This window comes from Muscardinus avellanarius (genome assembly GCF_963383645.1).
Source record: "Muscardinus avellanarius genome assembly, chromosome: 16".
NCBI lineage: Eukaryota > Metazoa > Chordata > Mammalia > Rodentia > Gliridae > Muscardinus > Muscardinus avellanarius.
In genome coordinates, this window is record NC_137802.1 from 5,660,793 (window position 1) to 5,679,170 (window position 18,378).

The 18,378-nt window shown below is 57.8% G+C and overlaps 1 protein-coding gene across 2 annotated transcripts; it reads left to right on the plus strand.

Moving 5' to 3' along the window:
• Positions 1–440: 440 nt before the first annotated feature.
• Positions 441–18,170, plus strand: FLII (FLII actin remodeling protein; the record flags this gene model as incomplete). 2 transcript variants are annotated; one of them, XM_080713266.1, is made up of 30 exons in its annotated part: positions 441–503; positions 3,514–3,624; positions 4,077–4,148; positions 5,206–5,286; positions 5,802–5,887; positions 5,964–6,125; positions 6,221–6,324; positions 8,658–8,833; positions 8,918–9,075; positions 9,494–9,578; positions 10,167–10,317; positions 10,448–10,581; positions 10,766–10,978; positions 11,133–11,312; positions 12,943–13,025; positions 13,140–13,214; positions 13,314–13,397; positions 13,486–13,657; positions 14,897–15,001; positions 15,080–15,271; positions 15,339–15,527; positions 16,361–16,500; positions 16,579–16,819; positions 16,915–17,069; positions 17,143–17,203; positions 17,286–17,414; positions 17,488–17,594; positions 17,673–17,778; positions 17,891–17,956; positions 18,036–18,170. In XM_080713266.1, 30 exons carry the CDS (start codon positions 441–443, stop codon positions 18,168–18,170), a joined length of 3,816 nt encoding a protein of 1,271 aa, XP_080569392.1. The 2 variants fall into 2 exon arrangements, with proteins under 2 accessions (XP_080569392.1, XP_080569393.1); XM_080713267.1 differs by lacking the exon at positions 5,964–6,125.
• Between the last annotated feature and the right edge of the window lie 208 nt (positions 18,171–18,378).

Sequence of the window (18,378 nt, forward strand, 5' to 3'; positions counted from 1 at the left end):
GGGGTGTAGCTCAGAGGTCGAATGCCCCTGGTTTCTATCCCCAGATCCGCAATAATAATAATAATAATCAATAATAATAATAATAATAATAATAATAAAGAAGCTAAACAGGCCGGGCGTGGTGGCGCACGCTTGTCATCCCGGCATTCAGGAGGCTGAGACAGGAGGATCGCGGTTCGCGGACAGCCTCAGCTACTTAGCGAGGCCCTCTGCCACTCAGTGAGACCCTGTTTCCAGATAAAGAATAAAAAGTAAGGCTGGGGGTGTCGCTCGGAGGTGGAATGGCCCTGGGTTCCACCTCTCATACTGCAAAAAAATAAAAATAAAAATAAAAATCTCGCTCTGCCGGGCGCGAGCGGGTTAAAGGGGCGGGGCCGGCGCCGCCCTGCCCGGGCTCTGGGGCCGCCCGGAACCCGCCCGGCAGCGACGGCGGCGCCGCCATGGAGGCCACCGGGGTGCTGCCGTTCGTGCGCGGCGTGGACCTCAGCGGCAACGACTTCAAGGTGAGCCGAGCCGCCCCGGGCCGCGGGGCCCATGGGTACGGCTCCCGGGGGGCCCGGCCCGGTCCCGCCCGGCCCGGTCCACCGCGCCCATGGGCGAGGTCCTGGGCCAGCTGCTTCCCCTCCCCGAGCCTGGGTGCTCCCCCATAGAAGGCCGAGGACGCAGGGAGGCCAGGTCTATGGGGCTGGGGTGCCAGGTTGGGGGGCTCCCCGAGCCCCGATGGACTCAGCCAGAGACCAGCCCCCCCCCCCAGGCGGGCCCCTGGGGCAAAAACGCAGGGAGCAACTTGGCAAGGCCCTCTGCAGCTCAGTGAGACCCTGTTCCAAAATGAAGAATACCAGATCGGGCCGGAGCCCCCACCCCGGGGTGGCCTGCAAACTGTCATCCCAGTACTTGAGAGGCTGAGACCGGAGGATGGGGCCGGTGGGCAGCCTCAGCTACTCAGTGAGGCCCTCTGCAACTCCGCTAGACCCTGTTTCAAAATAAAGAATTTTTAAAAAATAGGGCTGGGAGTGTAGCTCGGAGGTAGGGTGGCCCTGGGTTCCATCCCCAGTACCACCAAATAAGAATAAAAAATAGGGTGGGAGCTGGGCGTGGTGGCACACCCTCGTAGTCACAGTAAGTACTTGGGAGGTTGAGAGGGGAGGATGGAAGGTTTTCGTCCTCAGCCTCCGCTACTTAGTGAGGCCCTCGGCAACTTAGACCCTGTTTCAAAATGAAGAATAAATTAAAAAAAAAAAAGGACTGGGGGTGTAGCTCGGAGGTAGAATACCCTGGGTTCCATCCCCGGTACCAAAATAAAAAATAAAAAATAAAAATAAAAAATACGACTAGGGGTGTAGCTCAGAGATATAATGTCCCTGGGTTCAATTCCCAGTACTGCAAAAATAAAATAAAAGTAGGGGTGTGGCTTAGAGATAGAAAACCCCAGTGACACACACACACACACACACACACACACACACACAACCACGGGCGGAGCCGGGCCCGTGGCACTTGCCTGTCATCCCAGTCCTTGGGAGAGTAAGACTGGAAAATTGTAGATTTGAGGTCAGCCTGAGCAAATTAGGGAGACCCTGTCTCAAAGTAATAAAAATAAAAATCGGGCTATGGTAGAGCTCAGAGGTGGAGTGCCCCTGGGCTAGGTCCCCAGTACTACAACTACCAAAAACAGAAAGACTTGAGCCCTGTGAGGGCAGAGGGGGAGGAGCTGGCGGGAGGGTGTGGCCGGTGTTGGGTGTGGCTGATGGCGGCGGGAGGCTCTCCTGGGTGCTTGCACCGCTGATCCCAAGTGCTGGAGACCTCACCGCTTTCCCTGCCTCCATCCCCACCATCTTTACCTGCGGCCCCGGGAAATTCTGAGTCACCAGGCGGGAATGTGGCCGTAGTGGGAGGGGACACCAGCCCAAGCTCTGTAGGCCAGGCTGTCTCAGACTCCCTGTCCCAGGGCCAGGGGCGGCAGGTGCCCGCCGGAATATGGGGGGTGAATGAATGGGTTCGAAGGGGTGAGGTGGTGAATCCCAGCATTCGGGAGGCTGAGACAGGAGGATCGCAGTTTGTGGCCAGCCTCAGCTACTTAGTGGGTCCCTTCGCAACTCAGTGAGACCCTGTTTTAAAAATAAAGACTATAAGCCGGGCGTGGTGGCGCACGCTTGTCATCCCCGCGCTTGGGAGGCAGAGACAGGAGGATTGCGCAGGTTCGAAGCCAGCCGCGTGGGCTGCCTTAGGAGAACCTCTTTCCAAATAAAAATGTAAAAATAAATCTGGGAGTGTAGCCCGGAGGTAGAAGGGCTTCCAGGAACCCTAGTACCACCAAAAAAATAAAAATAAAGACTATAGCCGGGCGTGGTGGCGCACGCTTGTCATCCCAGCACTTGGGAGGCGGAGACAGGAGGTCTCGCAGGTCTTAAGCCAGCGCTGCTGGCTTAAGATACCCTGTTTCCAAATAAAAATATTTTAAAAGATAGGTCTGGGAGTGTAGCCCGGAGGTAGAAGGGTTTCCAGGAACCCCAGTACCACCAAAAATAAATAAAAAAATAAATAAAATTAAAATAAAGAATAACAGCTGGGCATGGTAGTGCACATTTGTAATTCCCGCGCTTGGGAGGCTGAGACAAGGGGATCGCGCAGGTTTGAAGCCAGCCTCAGCTACTTGTGAGGCTCTCAGCAACTTAGTGAGACCCTGTTTCCAAATAAAATATAAAGCAGGTCTGGGAGTATAGCCCGGAGGTAGAAAGCCCCAGGGCTCCATTCCCAAGTACCACTAAATAAATAAATAAATAAATAAGAATAAAAAATAGGGCTGGGGGTATAGCTCAGAGGTAGAAGGCTCCTGGGTTCCATCTCCAGACCCACAAAAAAATTAATAAATAAAGAATAAGTTGGGCGTGGTGGCGCACGCTTGTAATACCTGTGTTTGGGAGGCTGAGACAGGAGGATCGCGCAGGTTCGAAGCCAGCCTCAGCTACTTAGTGAGGCTCTCAGCAACTCAGTGAGACCGTTTCCAAATAAAATATGAAATAGGTCTGGGAGTATAGCCTGGAGGTAGAAAGCCCCTGGGTTCTACTCCCAGTACCACATACACACAAAAAAAGAAAAAATTAGGGCTAAGGGTGTAGCTTAGAGGTAGAATGACCCTGGGTTCCATCCCCAGTACCACAAAAAAAAAAAAAAAAAAAGGTGAGGAGGTGTCTTTCAGGACAGGGAGCTGGGGCCTCCGCATTGCGGGGGGTTCTGGACATGGCCAAGGGGACCCCCAACCAAGGGAACGTTAGTAGAGCTGATGACAAAGCGGGGTTCCGGGATGTCTGTCCCAGGTCTTGAGGTTCAGCGAGCAACAGACCTTAGACCCAGGCGTTTGTCACGAGGGGGCTTTTACTAGTCCAGTTTGTTGGACAGGGAATCGAGGCACAGAACGAGAAGATGATTTGTCCAGGGTTTCCCCACTGGGGAGTTGTCTCTGGCTCCCCAGAGACGCCCCTGGTTCTCACGGTGACACCCACACACACACAGGGCGGCTACTTCCCTGAGAATGTCAAGGCCATGACCAGCCTGCGATGGCTAAAGCTGAACCGCACGGGCCTCTGCTACCTGCCGGAGGAGCTGGCCGCCCTGCAGAAGCTGGTGAGCGGCGGGCCAGGGAAGGAGGGTCCTTTGGGTGGGACGGGTCAGAGGAGCCAGGCGTGGCGGCGCACGCTTGTCATCCCAGCACTCGGGAGGCTGAGACAGGAGGATCGCGGTTCGCGGCCAGCCTCAGCTACTTAGTGAGGCCCTCTGCAACTCAGTGAGACCCTGTTTCAAAATGAAAACTTAAAAATTAGGGCTGGGGGTGTAGCTCGGAGCTAGAATGCCCCCGGGGTTCCATCCCCAGACCCGCAAAAAAAAAAAAAAAAAAAGTACGCGGAGAACTTTGAGCATGAGAGGAATATGAGGAGAAGCCCGGTCTGGAGGGGCGGGAGGCTGCACAGGTGGACGGCACATCTGTCCTGCGTATAGCGCAGTGGTGGAGGCGGACACGGGCCTGGACATGCCACCCGCTATGCTAACACTCTGCTCCCCTCTTCCGGCCGGCCCAGGAACACTTGTCTGTGAGCCATAACAACCTGACCACGCTTCACGGAGACCTGTCCAGCCTTCCTTCCCTGCGGGTAAGTCCCCAAGCAGGCCTGAGGGTGGAACCAGGCCCCGGGGCCGCCACCATCCGTGCCCCTCTGCACTGTGTTGGGCTTAGGGACCCAGGTGCTACAACAGGGGCCCCTTGTCCTGAGAGGCTACGGTTATGCCCTGTATAAAGGAACCCGAAAAACCAGGCGTGGTGGCTCACGCTTGGAACCCCAGCATTCAGGAGGCTGAGACAGGAGGATCGCGGTTCGCAGACAGCCTCAGCTATTTAGTGAGGCCCTCTGCAACTCAGTGAGACCCTGTTTCAAAATAAAGAAGGAAAAATGGGGCCAGGAGTGTAACTCAAAGGCAGAATGCCCCTGGGTTCCATCCCCAATACCAAAAAAATAAATACATAAATAAATAAAGAAAGAATAAAATAGCCAGGCGTGGTGGCGCATGCTTGTAATCCCAGTGCTTGGGAGGCTGAGACAGGAGGATCGCTCAGGTTCAAAGCCAGCCTCAGCTACTTACTAAGTGAGGCTCTCAGCAACTTAGTGAGACCCTGTTTCCAAATAAAATGTAAATTAGGTCTGGGAGCATAGCCTGGAGGTAGAAAAGCCCCTGGGTTCTACCCCCAGTACCACACACACAAAAAAATAGTGTTGGGGATGTAGCTCAGAGGTAAAATGCTCCCGGGTTCCATCCCGAGTACTGCAGAAAGAAAAAGAGAAAGAGATAGAGAGAGGAAGAAAGAAGAAAGAAAGAAAGAAAGAAAGAAAGAAAGAAAGAAAGAAAGAAAGAGTAGGGCTGGTGGTATAGCTTGAAGGTAGAATACCCCTGAATTCCATCCCAGTACTGCAAAAATAAATAAATAAAAATTAAAAATAATAAAAGTAATGGGGGATGTAGCTCAGAGGTAGAACACCCCTGGGTTTGGTCCTCAGTACCAAAAAAAAAATAGGAGGGATTCCTGAGCATCTCCGAGTTGGGCTCTGAGGTTTAAATAGGAGCCAGGGGCGAGAGAGCACTCGGGCGTCCTGGCCTCTGCTTCTTCCTGGGGTTGGACCCCGGGAATCATGGACTCCCGCGGCTTTTCCCCAGGCCATCGTAGCTCGAGCCAACTGCCTGAAGAACTCCGGAGTCCCCGACGACATCTTCAAGCTGGACGACCTCTCGGTCCTGGTCAGTGGTTCCCACCTGCCAACCACTCCGCCCCCACCTAGGACCGTCCTCTCACTTTCCAGAGGGGGAAACTGAGGCTTACAGTGGGACGCACTTCTGTAGCGACTTATCTGCAGCAATTCCCAAGAAGCATGGGTCCATGTCAGATTCTTTCCCAGAGAGGAATCTCCACATTTAGCGCCGTGAATAGGAACTTAAAGGAGTTTATTTCATAAAAGGGAAAGAATCGCTGCAGATAAGTGGCTGCAGAACTACCACCTAAACCTTTGTCCACTTTTCTGAGATAATTCGGTCCCGAACGGACTCAGCGGCCATCCCGATTGAGCCAGTCTGTCGCACCGCACCACGCCCGAGGTCACTCAGGGAGTCAGTCCCTGTAACCCGGGCACCTTTCCTCCCGCGATCCCGTCTCCCTCCGGCCCTCATCCTCTCTGCCCACGGTGGCCCCTGAGCGTGGCAGAGCCCCGAGGGCTGGGGATACCCTGACTGACCCGGGCCTGCCCCCCTCCGCCCAGGATCTGAGCTACAACCAGCTGACCGAGTGCCCGCGGGAGCTGGAGACCGCCAAGAACATGCTGGTTCTCAACCTCAGCCATAACAGGTGCGCGGGCAGGCGGGCACCCCGGGGGGCCTCCGGGGACTGCCTGGCACTGACAGTGACACCCCCCCCCCCGCAGCATCGACACCATCCCCAACCAGTTGTTCATCAACCTCACCGACCTGCTGTACCTGGACCTCAGCGAGAACCGCCTGGAGAGCCTGCCGCCCCAGATGCGCCGCCTGGTCCACCTGCAGACGCTGGTGCTCAACGGGAACCCGCTGCTGCACGCCCAGCTCCGGTGCGCGCCCCCCAAGCGCCGGCCGCGCCTGTCCCCCCCTCCCCGGGGCCCAGGAAGCGGTTTACTGGTGCTGATGCTGCATGTGGTCCCCGCAGGCAGCTCCCGGCCATGACAGCACTGCAGACCCTGCACCTAAGGAATACACAACGCACCCAGAGCAACCTCCCCACCAGCCTGGAGGGCCTGAGCAGCCTGGCAGGTGGGTACCGCCCTGGGGACGCCGCAGGGGCCCCTTTGCTTCTTCTTCTTTTTTTTTTTGGTACTGGGGGTGGAACCCAGAGGCTTTCTACCTCTGGGCTATACTTCCATAACCATTTTATTTTATATTTTATTTGGAAACAGGGTCTCACTAGGTTGCTGAGAGCCTCACTAAGTAGCTGAGGCTGGCTTCGAACCTCTGCGAACCTCCTGTCTCAGCCTCCCGAGTGCGGGGATTACAAGTGTGCGCCACCATGCCCGGCTGCCCCTTTGCTACTGATGCGGCTCATAGCCGGGTGCGGAGGAGCGTACCGGTTATCCCAGTACTTGGGAGGTTGAGACAGGAGGTTCAGCCTCAGCAGTTTATTTTTTATTTTTTATTTATTTATTTTTTTTTGTGGGTCTGGGGATGGAACCCAGGGGCATTTGACCTCCGAGCTACACCCCCTGCCCTATTTTTTATTCTTTATTTTGAAACCAGGTCTCACTGAGTTGCAGCGGGCCTCACTAAGTAGCTGAAGCCGTCTGCGAACTGCGATCCTCCAGGTCTCAGCCTCCCAAATGCTGGGATTACAAGCGTGCGCCACCACGCCCAGCTAGCAGTTTATTTATTTTATTTTTTGGTAGGACTTGGGGTGGAACCCAGGGGCTTTTCTACCTCCACGCTATATATCCAGACCTATTTTATACTTTATTTGGAAATAAGGTCTCACTAAGTAGCTGAGAGCCTCACTCAGTAGCTGAGGCTGTCCACAAGCCACGATTCTCCTGTCTCAGCCTCCCAAATGCTGAGATTTCAAGTATGCGCCACCACACCAGGCTGAGACCCTCTTTCAAAATAAGAAATAAAATGTGGCTGGGGTTTAGCTCAGAGATAGAATGCCTCTGGGTTCAATTCCCAATTCCAACAAAAATAATAATAAGGCGGGCATGATGGCACTGCTATAAATCCCAGTCCTTGGGAGGCTGAAACAGGAAGATCACAGATTCAGATTTGAGGACAGCCTCAGAAAGTAGAGAGACTGCCGGGCGGGTTGGCGCACGCTTGTAATCCCCGCGCTTGGGAGGGGGAGACAGGAGGATCGCGCAGGTTCGAAGCCAGCTGCGAGCGCTGGCTTAGGAGACCCTGTTTCCAAATAAAAATGTAAAATTAGGTCTGGAGTGTAGCCCGGAGGTAGAAGGGCTTCCAGGAACCCCAGTACCACCAAAAGAAAAAAAAAAAAAAAGAAAGTAGACTCTCAGCAACCTAGCAAGACCCCGTTTCAAAATAAAGGATAAGCCAGGCGTGGTGGCGCACGCTTGTCATCCCCGCGCTTGGGAGGCGGAGACAGGAGTATCGCGCAGATTCTAAGCCAGCCGAACTAGCTTAAGAGACCCTGTTTCCAAATTTAAAAAGTATAAAAAATAGGTCTGGGAGTATAGCCCAGAGGTAGAAGAGTTTCCAGGAACCCCAGTACCACCAAAATAAATAAATAAATAAAGGATAAAAAATAAGGCTGCGGTGTAGCTCAGAAGTAGAACACCCCTGGGTTCAATCCCCAGCACTGCAAAAAGTAAACAAATAAAATAATAAATAAAAAGGACCAGGGGTAGCCAAGCTTGCTGGTGTGAGATTTTGAGATAGGAGAATCAAGAGTTCAATGTCAGCCGAGCGTGGTGGCGCACGCTTGTAATCCCCGCGCTTGGGAGGCAGGCGGAGACAGGAGGATCGCGCAGGTTCGAAGCCAGCCACTCTGGCTTAAGAGACCCTGTTTCCAAATAAAAAATAATATAAAAATAGGTCTGGGAGTGTAGCCCTAAGTTAGAAGGGCTTCCAGGAACCCCAGAACCACAAAAAATAAAAAAAAAACCAAAATAATAAATAAATAAATAAATAAATAAATGAAAAATAAATAGGGCTGGAAGTATAGCTCAGAGGTAGGATGTCCCTGGGATGCATCCCCAGTTTAGGGCTGAGGGTGTAGCTGGGAGGTAGAATGGCCCCCAGGTTCCATCCCTAGTACCAAAAATAAAAAGGCACTAACTTTATGCCCAGATCCACCCACTGTGAAAGGGTCACAGTGGCCTGGGAATACCTTATGGAAGGGTCTAGGATTCCTGGTCTCCAGCCCCAGGAAGGAGCAGAGGGTTCGGGGCCGGCCGCCCCCTCTGGGAGCTCACCGGGTTTGCTCGCAGCCCCGCTGCCGCTGGGCCGCCCTGTCCTCCCCGTAAACTATCTTCCAAACCCCAAAGCCCGGCCATCTGGAGAAGCTGGCTCAGGGAGGTGCCCTAGCTGATAGCCGCGGGGTTCCCACTGGGGCGGGGCCCTGCTGACCCGCCCGCCGCCCTCCCCAGACGTGGACCTGTCCTGCAACGACCTGACGCGCGTGCCCGAGTGTCTGTACACGCTGCCCAGCCTGCGCCGCCTCAACCTCAGCAGCAACCAGATCCCGGAGCTGTCCCTCTGCATCGACCAGTGGGTGCACGTGGAGACCCTCAACCTGTCCCGCAACCAGCTCACCTCGCTGCCCGTGCGTCCCGGGGCCGGCGGGTGGGGGGCGGCGGGGAGGCCGGCCCGGCCCAACCCTGAGCACCCTCCCCGCCCCTGTCCCTAGTCGGCCATCTGCAAGCTGACCAAGCTTAAGAGGCTCTACCTGAACTCCAACAAGCTGGACTTTGACGGGCTGCCCTCGGGCATCGGCAAACTGACCAGCCTGGAGGAGTTCCTGGCCGCGGACAACAACCTGGAACTGATTCCCGAGAGCATCTGCAGGTGCCCGGGCCGGGCCGCGCTGGGCTGGGCGGGAATGGGGCCCCGTGGGGAGAAGACCCCAGATAGGAAGCCGGGCGTGGTGGCGCACGCTTGCAATCCCAGCGCTTGGGAGGCTGAGTCAGGAGGATCGCGCAGGTTCGAAGCCAGCCTCAGCTACTTGGTGAGGCTCTCGGCAACTTAGTGAGACCCTGTTTCCAAATAAAATATAAAAAATAGGTCTGGGAGTATAGCCTAGAGGTAGAAAGTCTCTGGGTTCCACCCCCAGTACCACAAAAAAAAAAAAAAAAAAAAAGATGGAGGACACCTCCTCCCTCTGTCCTCCAGCCCTGCCTGCAGCCCCCCCCAGGACTGGATTTCTCCCTCACCCCCACCCCTGTCACCACCTAGACACACACCCTGACTGGTCCCATTCTTACAGGTGCCCCAAGCTGAGGAAACTCGTCCTGAACAAGAATCGCCTGGTGACCCTGCCGGAGGCCATCCATTTCCTAACAGAGATTGAGGTGTGTGTGGGTCTGTGCCAAGCGCGGGGAGGGCTCAGAAAAGATGGCCCAGAGTAGTGTGAGGAGCCGGGCATGGAGGTGCACACCTGTAATCCTGGTATTTAGGAGGCCGAGGCAGGAGCATCCCAGGTTCAAGGCCAGCCTCAGCAGCTTAGACCCTGTTTCAAAATAAAAGAACTGAAGCCGGGCGTAGTGGCGCACGCTTGTAATCCCAGCATTTGGGAGGCTGAGACCGGAGGATCGCGGTTTGCAGACAGCCTCAGCTACTTAGTGAGGCCCTCTGCAACTCAGTGAGACCCTGCTTCAAAATAAAGAATAAAAAATAGGGCTAGGGGTGTAGCTGCGGCTGGGGGGTAGAATGCCCCTGGCTTTAATACTAGCACCAAAAACAAGGGGTGTAAGGGAGCCTGCAGAGGCTTCCTGCGTGCCTGTGTGCCGGCAGGATAAACGGGGGCTTCGTCCGTGTCCCAAGTACCCTTGACATCGTCTTTTAAGCCCCAGAGGTGGCTGGGACAAGAACCCTGGCCCCGCCGCAGACAGGAGCTGAAAGCCAGGCTCACGCCTGCTCTGCACCCCGACCCCCGGCAGGTCCTGGACGTGCGGGAGAACCCCAACCTGGTCATGCCACCCAAGCCCGCCGACCACGCTGCCGAGTGGTACAACATCGACTTCTCGCTGCAGAATCAGCTGCGGCTGGCCGGCGCCTCCCCTGCCACCGTGGCGGCAGCGGCGGCGGCTGGTGAGCTTGGGTGCCTCTCTGGGCCTCAACTTGCCCGTCCGTAAGATGGGTGGGATGCGGCTCTCTGGCCACGTGGCGTGGGATTGGCCGGCCCAGCCAGGGCTCAGCTGCTGGGCTCTTCCCTAAGCAGGGAGCGGGCCCAAGGACCCCCTGGCTCGCAAGATGCGGCTGCGGAGGCGCAAGGACTCGGCCCAGGATGACCAGGCCAAGCAGGTGCTGAAGGGCATGTCGGATGTGGCGCAGGAGAAGAACAAAAAGCAGGAGGTGAGCCGGGACAGGGTGGCTGGCCCGTGCACTGCTAAGGCAGATGGAGTCACCCAGCCCAGCCCAAGAGGGAGAGAGGGCCCTGGGCACGGACAACAGCCCGTGCAAAGGCCCTGCGGTTGCGAGCCGAGGCCAGCCGGAGCGGCTTCACGGAAACAGCCACGCACGGCGACTGTCCCCCCAGGAGAGCGTGGACGCCCGGGCCCCTGGGGGCAGGGCGCGGCGCTGGGACCAAGGCCTGGAGAAGCCGCGCCTGGACTACTCGGAGTTCTTCACGGAGGACGTGGGCCAGCTGCCGGGCTTGACCATCTGGCAGATCGAGAACTTCGTGCCCGTGCTGGTGGAGGAAGCCTTCCACGGCAAGTTCTACGAGGCGGACTGCTACATAGTGCTCAAGGTGAGGGCCGGCCCCGCATGCGCCAACCCTCGGGTGGCCGGAGCCCCGTGTCCGGCTCCGTGTGGGGAGGCGAGGTGGAGGCAGAGTGCTTCCCTGGGGCCGGGAAGCCAGGGCGGCCCCAGGAGCACTCTCCCGCCCCCATCTTGGTTTCCAGACCTTTCTGGACGACAGCGGCTCCCTGAACTGGGAGATCTATTACTGGATTGGCGGGGAGGCCACGTTGGACAAGAAGGCCTGTTCCGCCATCCACGCCGTCAACCTGCGCAACTACCTGGGCGCCGAGTGCCGCACCGTGCGGGAGGAGATGGGCGACGAGAGCAAGGAGTTCCTGCAGGTGATGCCCTGCGAGGGTGCAGGGCGGCCGGGAGCTGGTGCTGGGGCAGGGCAGTGAGCGGCTGGAGGCAGGCGGGCGGAGCCGGCACCAAAGCTGCTGGGCCGGGCACGGTGGCACAGGCCTGTGATCCCAGCATTCGGGAGGCTGAGACAGGATCAGAGTTTGCGGACAGCCTCAGCTACTTAGTGAGGCCCTCTGCAACTCAGTGAGACCGTTTCAAAAAACAAAGAATACCAGCCGGGCGTGGTGGCGCACGCTTGTAATCCCAACGCTTGGGAGGCTGAGACAGGAGGATCGCACAGGTTCAGAGCCAGCCTCAGCTACTTAGTGAGGCTCTCAGCAACTTAGTGAGACCCTGTTTCCAAATAAAATATAAAATAGATCTGGGAGTATAGCTCGGAGGTAGAAAAGCCCCTGGGTTCCACCCCCAGTACCACCAAAAAAATAAAGAATACCCAGTACGTGGGAGGCTGAGACAGGAGGATCCAGGTTTGTGGACAGCCTCACCTACTTAAGTCCTTTGCAACTCAGTGAGACCCTGTTTCAAAATAAAGAATAAAAAATAGGGCTGGGGGCATAGCTCGGAGGTAGAATGCTACTGGGTTCCAACTCCAGTACTGCCAAAAAAAAGAAAGAAAAGATGCTGGGGTCCTGGGTGATCAGCAGGACTCAAGACAGATGGCAGGCTGCCGTCCTGGGTGAGCAAAGGCGGCCAAAGTGCCGGGTGCGGCCACACATGCCCATAACTCCCTGTAATCCCAGTACTTGGGAGGTTGAAACAGGAGGATCGCAGGTTTGTGGCTAGCCTCAGTGATTTAGCAAGACCCTGTTTCAAAATAAAAATAAAAAAAAAACATAAAGCTGGGTGTGATGGTGCACGCTTGTCATCCCAGCATTTGGGAGGCTGGGACCAGAGGATCCCAGTTCGTGGCCATCCTCAGCTACTTAGTAAGGCCCTTTGCAACTCAGTGAGATCCTGTTTCAAAGTAAAAAATAAAAAATGGGGGCGGGGGTGTAGCTCAGAGGTCGAATGCCCCTGGGTTCCACCCCCAGTACTGCAAAAATAAGTAAAAATATCCGGGTGTGGTGGCACACGCTTGTAATCCCAGCATTCGGGAGGCTGAGACCAGAGGATCGCGGTTCACGGACAGCCTCAGCTACTTAGTGAGGCTCTCTGCAACTCAGTGAGACCTGGTTTCAAAATAAAGAATAAAAAATAGGACAGGGGGTGTAGCTTGGAGGTCAAATGCCCCTGGTTTCCATCCCCAGACCCACACAAAAAAAAAAAAGTAAAAAGGGCTGGGGCTATAGCCACAAACCTGCAAACCCCTATCCTCCTGTCTCAGCCTCCTAAATGCTGGGATGACAAGCATGTGCCACCACACCTGGCCTTATTTATTTTGAAGTAGGGTCTGACTGAGTTGCCGAGGCTGGCCTCAAACCTGCAATCCTTCTGAGCCTCCTAAGTACTGGAATGCCAGGCGCACACCACTGCACCTGCTAGGCGGACTTATTTTAGCCTCATCATGGATCTGTGGCCCCCAGTAACCTGATAATGGGGTGCCCAGCCTGATAGGGTATTCAGTGGGGGGAGGGGGCAGCTTAATGAGACATCCCCCCATTTGCATAGGTGTTCGACAATGACATCTCGTACATCGAGGGCGGGACCGCCAGTGGCTTCTACACCGTGGAGGAGACGCACTACATGACCAGGTGAGGGAGGGCGCGGGGGACGCCGACCCCTGGACTCTGCTGGGGAGGGCCGGAGGGGCCAGGGTTAGGGGCACGTTGGCCCCTCGGTGTTCACTCTCTTTCCCCGGTCCCCAGGATGTACCGCGTGTACGGCAAAAAGAACGTCAAGCTGGAGCCCGTGCCCCTCAAGGGGGCCTCTCTGGACCCAAGGTGAGCCCCATGATGTGACGTGGGGGTGTCTGCTTCCGCCTCCTCCCTGCCTAGGGGAGGGCCAGGTTTGGGTTCTTCTAAAAGAAGTCTCCCGCCCAGGTTCGTGTTCCTGCTGGACCGAGGACTGGACATCTACGTGTGGCGCGGGGCCCAGGCCACGCTGAGCAGCACCACCAAAGCCAGGTACCGGGGGCTCTGCGTCTTGCAGGGGAGAGGGGGCCAGCCGAGAAGGGGCCCGGGCCGGGCTCAAGGCTGCGCGTCCCGTCCACAGGCTCTTTGCAGAGAAAATTAACAAGAACGAGCGGAAGGGGAAGGCGGAGATCCTGCTGCTGGTGCAGGGCCAGGAGCCCCCCGAGTTCTGGGAGGCTCTGGGTGGGGAGCCCTCTGAGATCAAGCAGCACGTGCCCGACGACTTCTGGCCGCCCCAGCCCAAGCTGTACAAGGTGAGCGGTGGAGCCGGGGCCGCTGAGGGCGGGCGGTAGGCCAGGCGCCACGGCGTGGCTGTGGACGTTGTCAGGGAGAGGAGGTCCGGAGGCCGGTTTGGGGAATAGTGCCGTGGATGTTTCTGGAAGAGACAGAACGCCTAGATGCCAGGTTCCCAGACCTAATTTTGTGTGTGTTCTACCTCCAAGTTATACCCCCAGTCCTGTTTTGTTGTTTTTTTGTTTTGTTTTGTTTTGTTTTGCTAACAGCCTCACTTAAGTTGCAGAGGCTGGCCTCAAACCTGTGGTCTTCCCGTCTCAGTCTCCCAAGTACTGGAATTCCAGGCATATGCCCAGTTCTCAGACATAATTTTGTGTGTGGCAGGAAACTGGGCGTAAGGTCTTGTGAGAAGGAAAGGGACAATTAGAGAATTAGTAACAATAAAGACCTAGAACCAGCCAGGTGTGGTGGTGCATGCCTGAAATCTCAGTTCTTGAGAGGCTAAGATGGGAGGATCGTAGGTTCGAGACCCTGTTTCAAAATAAAAGACAAAGGGTATAGCTTGGAGGCAGAACACTCCTGGATTCAATCCCCAGTATGAAAAAAAAAAAATTTTTTTTTCTTTTTTGCAGTACTGGGGATGGAACCCAGGGGGCATTCTACCTCTGAGCTATACCCCCAGCCCTTTTTTTGTTCTTTATTTTGAAACGGTCTCACTGAGTTGCAAAGGGCCTCGCTAAGTAGCTGAGGCTCTCTGTGAACCTGGATCCTCCGGTCTCAGCCTCCCCAATGCTGTGATTACAAGTGTGCGCCACCACGCCCGGCTTATGAAAATAAATTAAACAGCTTGGCCGGGTGTAGTGGTGTAGGCTTGTAATCCCAGCATTCGGGAGGCAGAGACTGGAGGAGGATCACGGTTCGGGGACAGCTTCAGCCACTTAGCTAGACCCTTTGCAACTCAATGAAGACCCTGTTTCAAAAAATAAAAAGAATACAAAATAGGGCTGGGGGCTGTAGCTCGGAGGTTGAATGACCCTAGGTTCCATCCCCAGACCCGCAAAATAAATAAATAAAAATAAAAACAACCATCAAAAAGCTCTTCCGCTGATAGGCTACCATCCTTCAGACGGCCTGAGAGCAGAGACCAGGTCTAGAGGGAGCAGAGGGCAGCTTGGGCCACTGTGCAAAGCAGGGGGCTGCTCCGAGCGGGGCTGGAGTGGCCAGACCCCACCGACCTGAGCATCGCTTCCTCCTGCCAGGTGGGCCTGGGCCTGGGCTACCTGGAGCTGCCGCAGATCAACTACAAGCTCTCCGTGGAACACAAGAAGCGGCCCAAGGTGGAGCTGATGCCGGGCATGCGGCTGGTGAGGCAGCGGGCGGGGAGGGCGCGAGCCGGGCCCCTGCCCCGGCCTGGCCGCGCTGACCCCTCCCCCGGCCCGCAGCTGCAGAGCCTGCTGGACACGCGCTGCGTGTACATCCTGGACTGCTGGTCGGACGTGTTCATCTGGCTCGGCCGCAAGTCCCCGCGCCTGGTGCGCGCCGCCGCGCTCAAGCTGGGCCACGAGCTGTGCGGGATGCTGCACCGGCCCCGCCACGCCGCGGTCAGCCGCAGCCTGGAGGGCACCGAGGCGCAGGTGCGCGGCCGCCGAGCGGGGGGCGGGGCCCGCGCGACCCCAGGGCGCTCACCACCCCGTCTCCCAGGTGTTCAAGGCCAAGTTCAAGAACTGGGACGACGTGCTGACGGTGGACTACACGCGCAACGCCGAGGCCGTGCTGCAGGGCCCGGGGCTGTCCGGGAAGGTGAAGCGCGACTCCGAGAAGAAAGACCAGATGAAGGCCGACCTCACCGCGCTCTTCCTCCCGCGGCAGCCGCCCATGGCCCTGGCGGAGGTGGGCGTGGCCGGCGGGGGCGGGCGTTGTCTGGGGCGTGGCTGAGGAATAGAGCCTGGCTCTGATTGGGCGCGGTCAGGTGTGGGTGGAGCTTACCCTGGGGCGGGCGTTGGCTGGAGGCGTGGCTGATGAATAGAACCTGGCTCTGATTGGGCGCGGTCAGCTGTGGGTGGAGCTTATCCTGGGGCGGGCGTTGGCTGGAGGCGTGGCTGCGGAATAGAGCCTGGCTCTGATTGGGCGCGGTCAGGTGTGGGTGGAGCTTATCCTGGGTGGGCATTGGTTGGAGGCGTGGCTGAAGAATAGAGCCTGGCTCTGATTGGGCGAGGTCAGGTGTGGGTGGAGCTTATCCTGGGTGGGCGTTCGTTGGAGGCGTGGCTGAAGAATAGAGCCTGGCTCTGATTGGGCGCGGTCAGGTGTGGGTGGAGCTTACCCTGGGGCGGGCGTTGGCTGGAGGCGTGGCTGAGGAATAGAACCTGGCTCTGATTGGGCGCGGTCAGCTATGGGTGGAGCTTATCCTGGGGCGGGCGTTGGCTGGAGGCGTGGCTGCGGAATAGAGCCTGGCTCTGATTGGGCGCGGTCAGGTGTGGGTGGAGCTTATCCTGGGTGGGCATTGGTTGGAGGCGTGGCTGAAGAATAGAGCCTGGCTCTGATTGGGCGCAGTCAGGTGTGGGTGGAGCTCATTCTGGGGCAGGTGTTGGTTGCCTGCCGTGCCCGATTAATGGACTGTGGCTCTGGTTGGGCGTGGCCACGCGTGGATGGGGCTTCTCGTGGGTGGGCGTGGTCTAAGGTGGGCGTGGTCGGGTGCGCGCTCAGCCAGGCTCTGCCACCTGCAGGCGGAGCAGCTGATGGAGGAGTGGAACGAGGACCTGGACGGCATGGAGGGCTTCGTGCTGGAGGGCAAGAAGTTCGCGCGGCTGCCGGAGGAGGAGTTCGGCCACTTCTACACGCAGGACTGCTACGTCTTCCTTTGCAGGTGCGGCCGTGCACGGCTCCCCTCCTGCCCTCTCCTGGGGCCAGGGGTCCCCTGGCTCAAGGTCGCCTAACCCTGCAGGTACTGGGTCCCCGTGGAGTATGAGGAGGAAGAGAAGCCGGAGGAAGAGGAGGGGAAGGCCGGGGCCGAGGGCAGAGAAGGCGAGTCGGCCGGGGCCGAGGCGCAGGAGAAGCAGCCCGAGGAGGACTTCCAGTGCATCGTGTACTTCTGGCAGGGCCGGGAAGCCTCCAATATGGGCTGGCTCACCTTCACCTTCAGCCTGCAGAAGAAGTTCGAGAGCCTCTTCCCCGGCAAGCTGGAGGTACTGGGAGGTGCATCCGTGCCCTGGCCCTCCTGAGCACGTGGGGGGGGGGCGAGGCGGGGCCCAGGCTGCCTCTGACCCTTCCGCACCCCCAGGTGGTGCGCATGACGCAGCAGCAGGAAAACCCCAAGTTCCTGTCCCATTTCAAGAGAAAGTTCATAATCCACCGGGGCAAGAGGAAGGTGGCCCAAGGCACCCTGCAACCCAGCCTCTATCAGATCCGCACCAACGGCAGCGCCCTGTGCACCAGGTGCCGGCGGGGGTGGTGGGGCCGCACGGGCCAGGCCCCGCCTCCTTCCTGACACTCCCTCCTTCCCCACCAGGTGCATCCAGATCAACACGGACTCCAGCCTCCTCAACTCCGAGTTCTGCTTCATCCTCAAGGTGGGTGCGGTGTGCGCCCACAGCGGAGCAAGGCGCCACACAGGCTGGGCGCCGCGTGAGCACCCCGCTTGCCCGCCCGCAGGTCCCCTTCGAGAGCGAGGACAACCAGGGCATCGTGTACGCCTGGGTGGGCCGGGCCTCGGACCCCGACGAGGCCAAGCTGGCAGAAGAGATCCTGAACACCATGTTCGATGCCTCCTATAGCAAACAGGTGCGGTGGGCGGGCAGGCGGGCGGGTGAGCCGGGCCGGTGGGGCTCCGGGCTGAGCGGCCCCCTCCCCACAGGTCATTGACGAAGGCGAGGAGCCCGAGAACTTCTTCTGGGTGGGCATCGGGGCACAGAAGCCCTACGATGACGACGCCGAGTACATGAAGCACACGCGGCTCTTCCGGTGAGGCCCTGGCCCCTCCCCAGCCCTGGGCCAGCCGCAGGGCCTGGCCTCACCTCCACCCCTGACCCCCGGCCCCAGGTGCTCCAACGAGAAGGGCTACTTTGCGGTGACTGAGAAATGCTCTGACTTCTGCCAAGACGACCTGGCAGACGACGACATCATGTTGCTAGACAATGGCCAGGAGGTGAGACAGCCCGCCCCGTGGCCCTGCCAGGGGAGGAGCCCCCGGCCCTGAGCAGCTGTTGTGGGAGCAGGAGAGTGCTCCCAAGCCATGCCCCCTCCTGCTGTCCTCCCAGGTCTACATGTGGGTGGGGACCCAGACCAGTCAGGTGGAGATCAAGCTGAGTCTGAAGGCCTGCCAGGTGAGTGGGGAGGGGCTGGATGGCGGGCGCAGGCCAGCCACAGGAGGGGCCGCCCGACCCACTGCCCCCTGCCTGCCAGGTGTACATCCAGCACATGCGCTCCAAGGAACGGGAGCGGCCCCGCCGCCTGCGCCTGGTCCGCAAGGGCAACGAGCAGTACGCCTTCACCCGCTGCTTCCACGCCTGGAGCGCCTTCCGCCAGGCCCCTGCCTAGGACAGCCCCGCACAGCCCTGCCACAGCGCCCAGCTTTCGGCCCACCGGGAGGCCGCCGCCCCCTCCCCCGGGCCGCAGCACTCCGGGTACCCCTTAAGAGAGATTAAATGCTTTTATTTTCAATATTAAAAATCAGTATTTTTAATATTAAAACAGGGCTAACTCTTAAAAAAATGGCAGAAAAAAAACCCCAAGGTACAGTCTACAG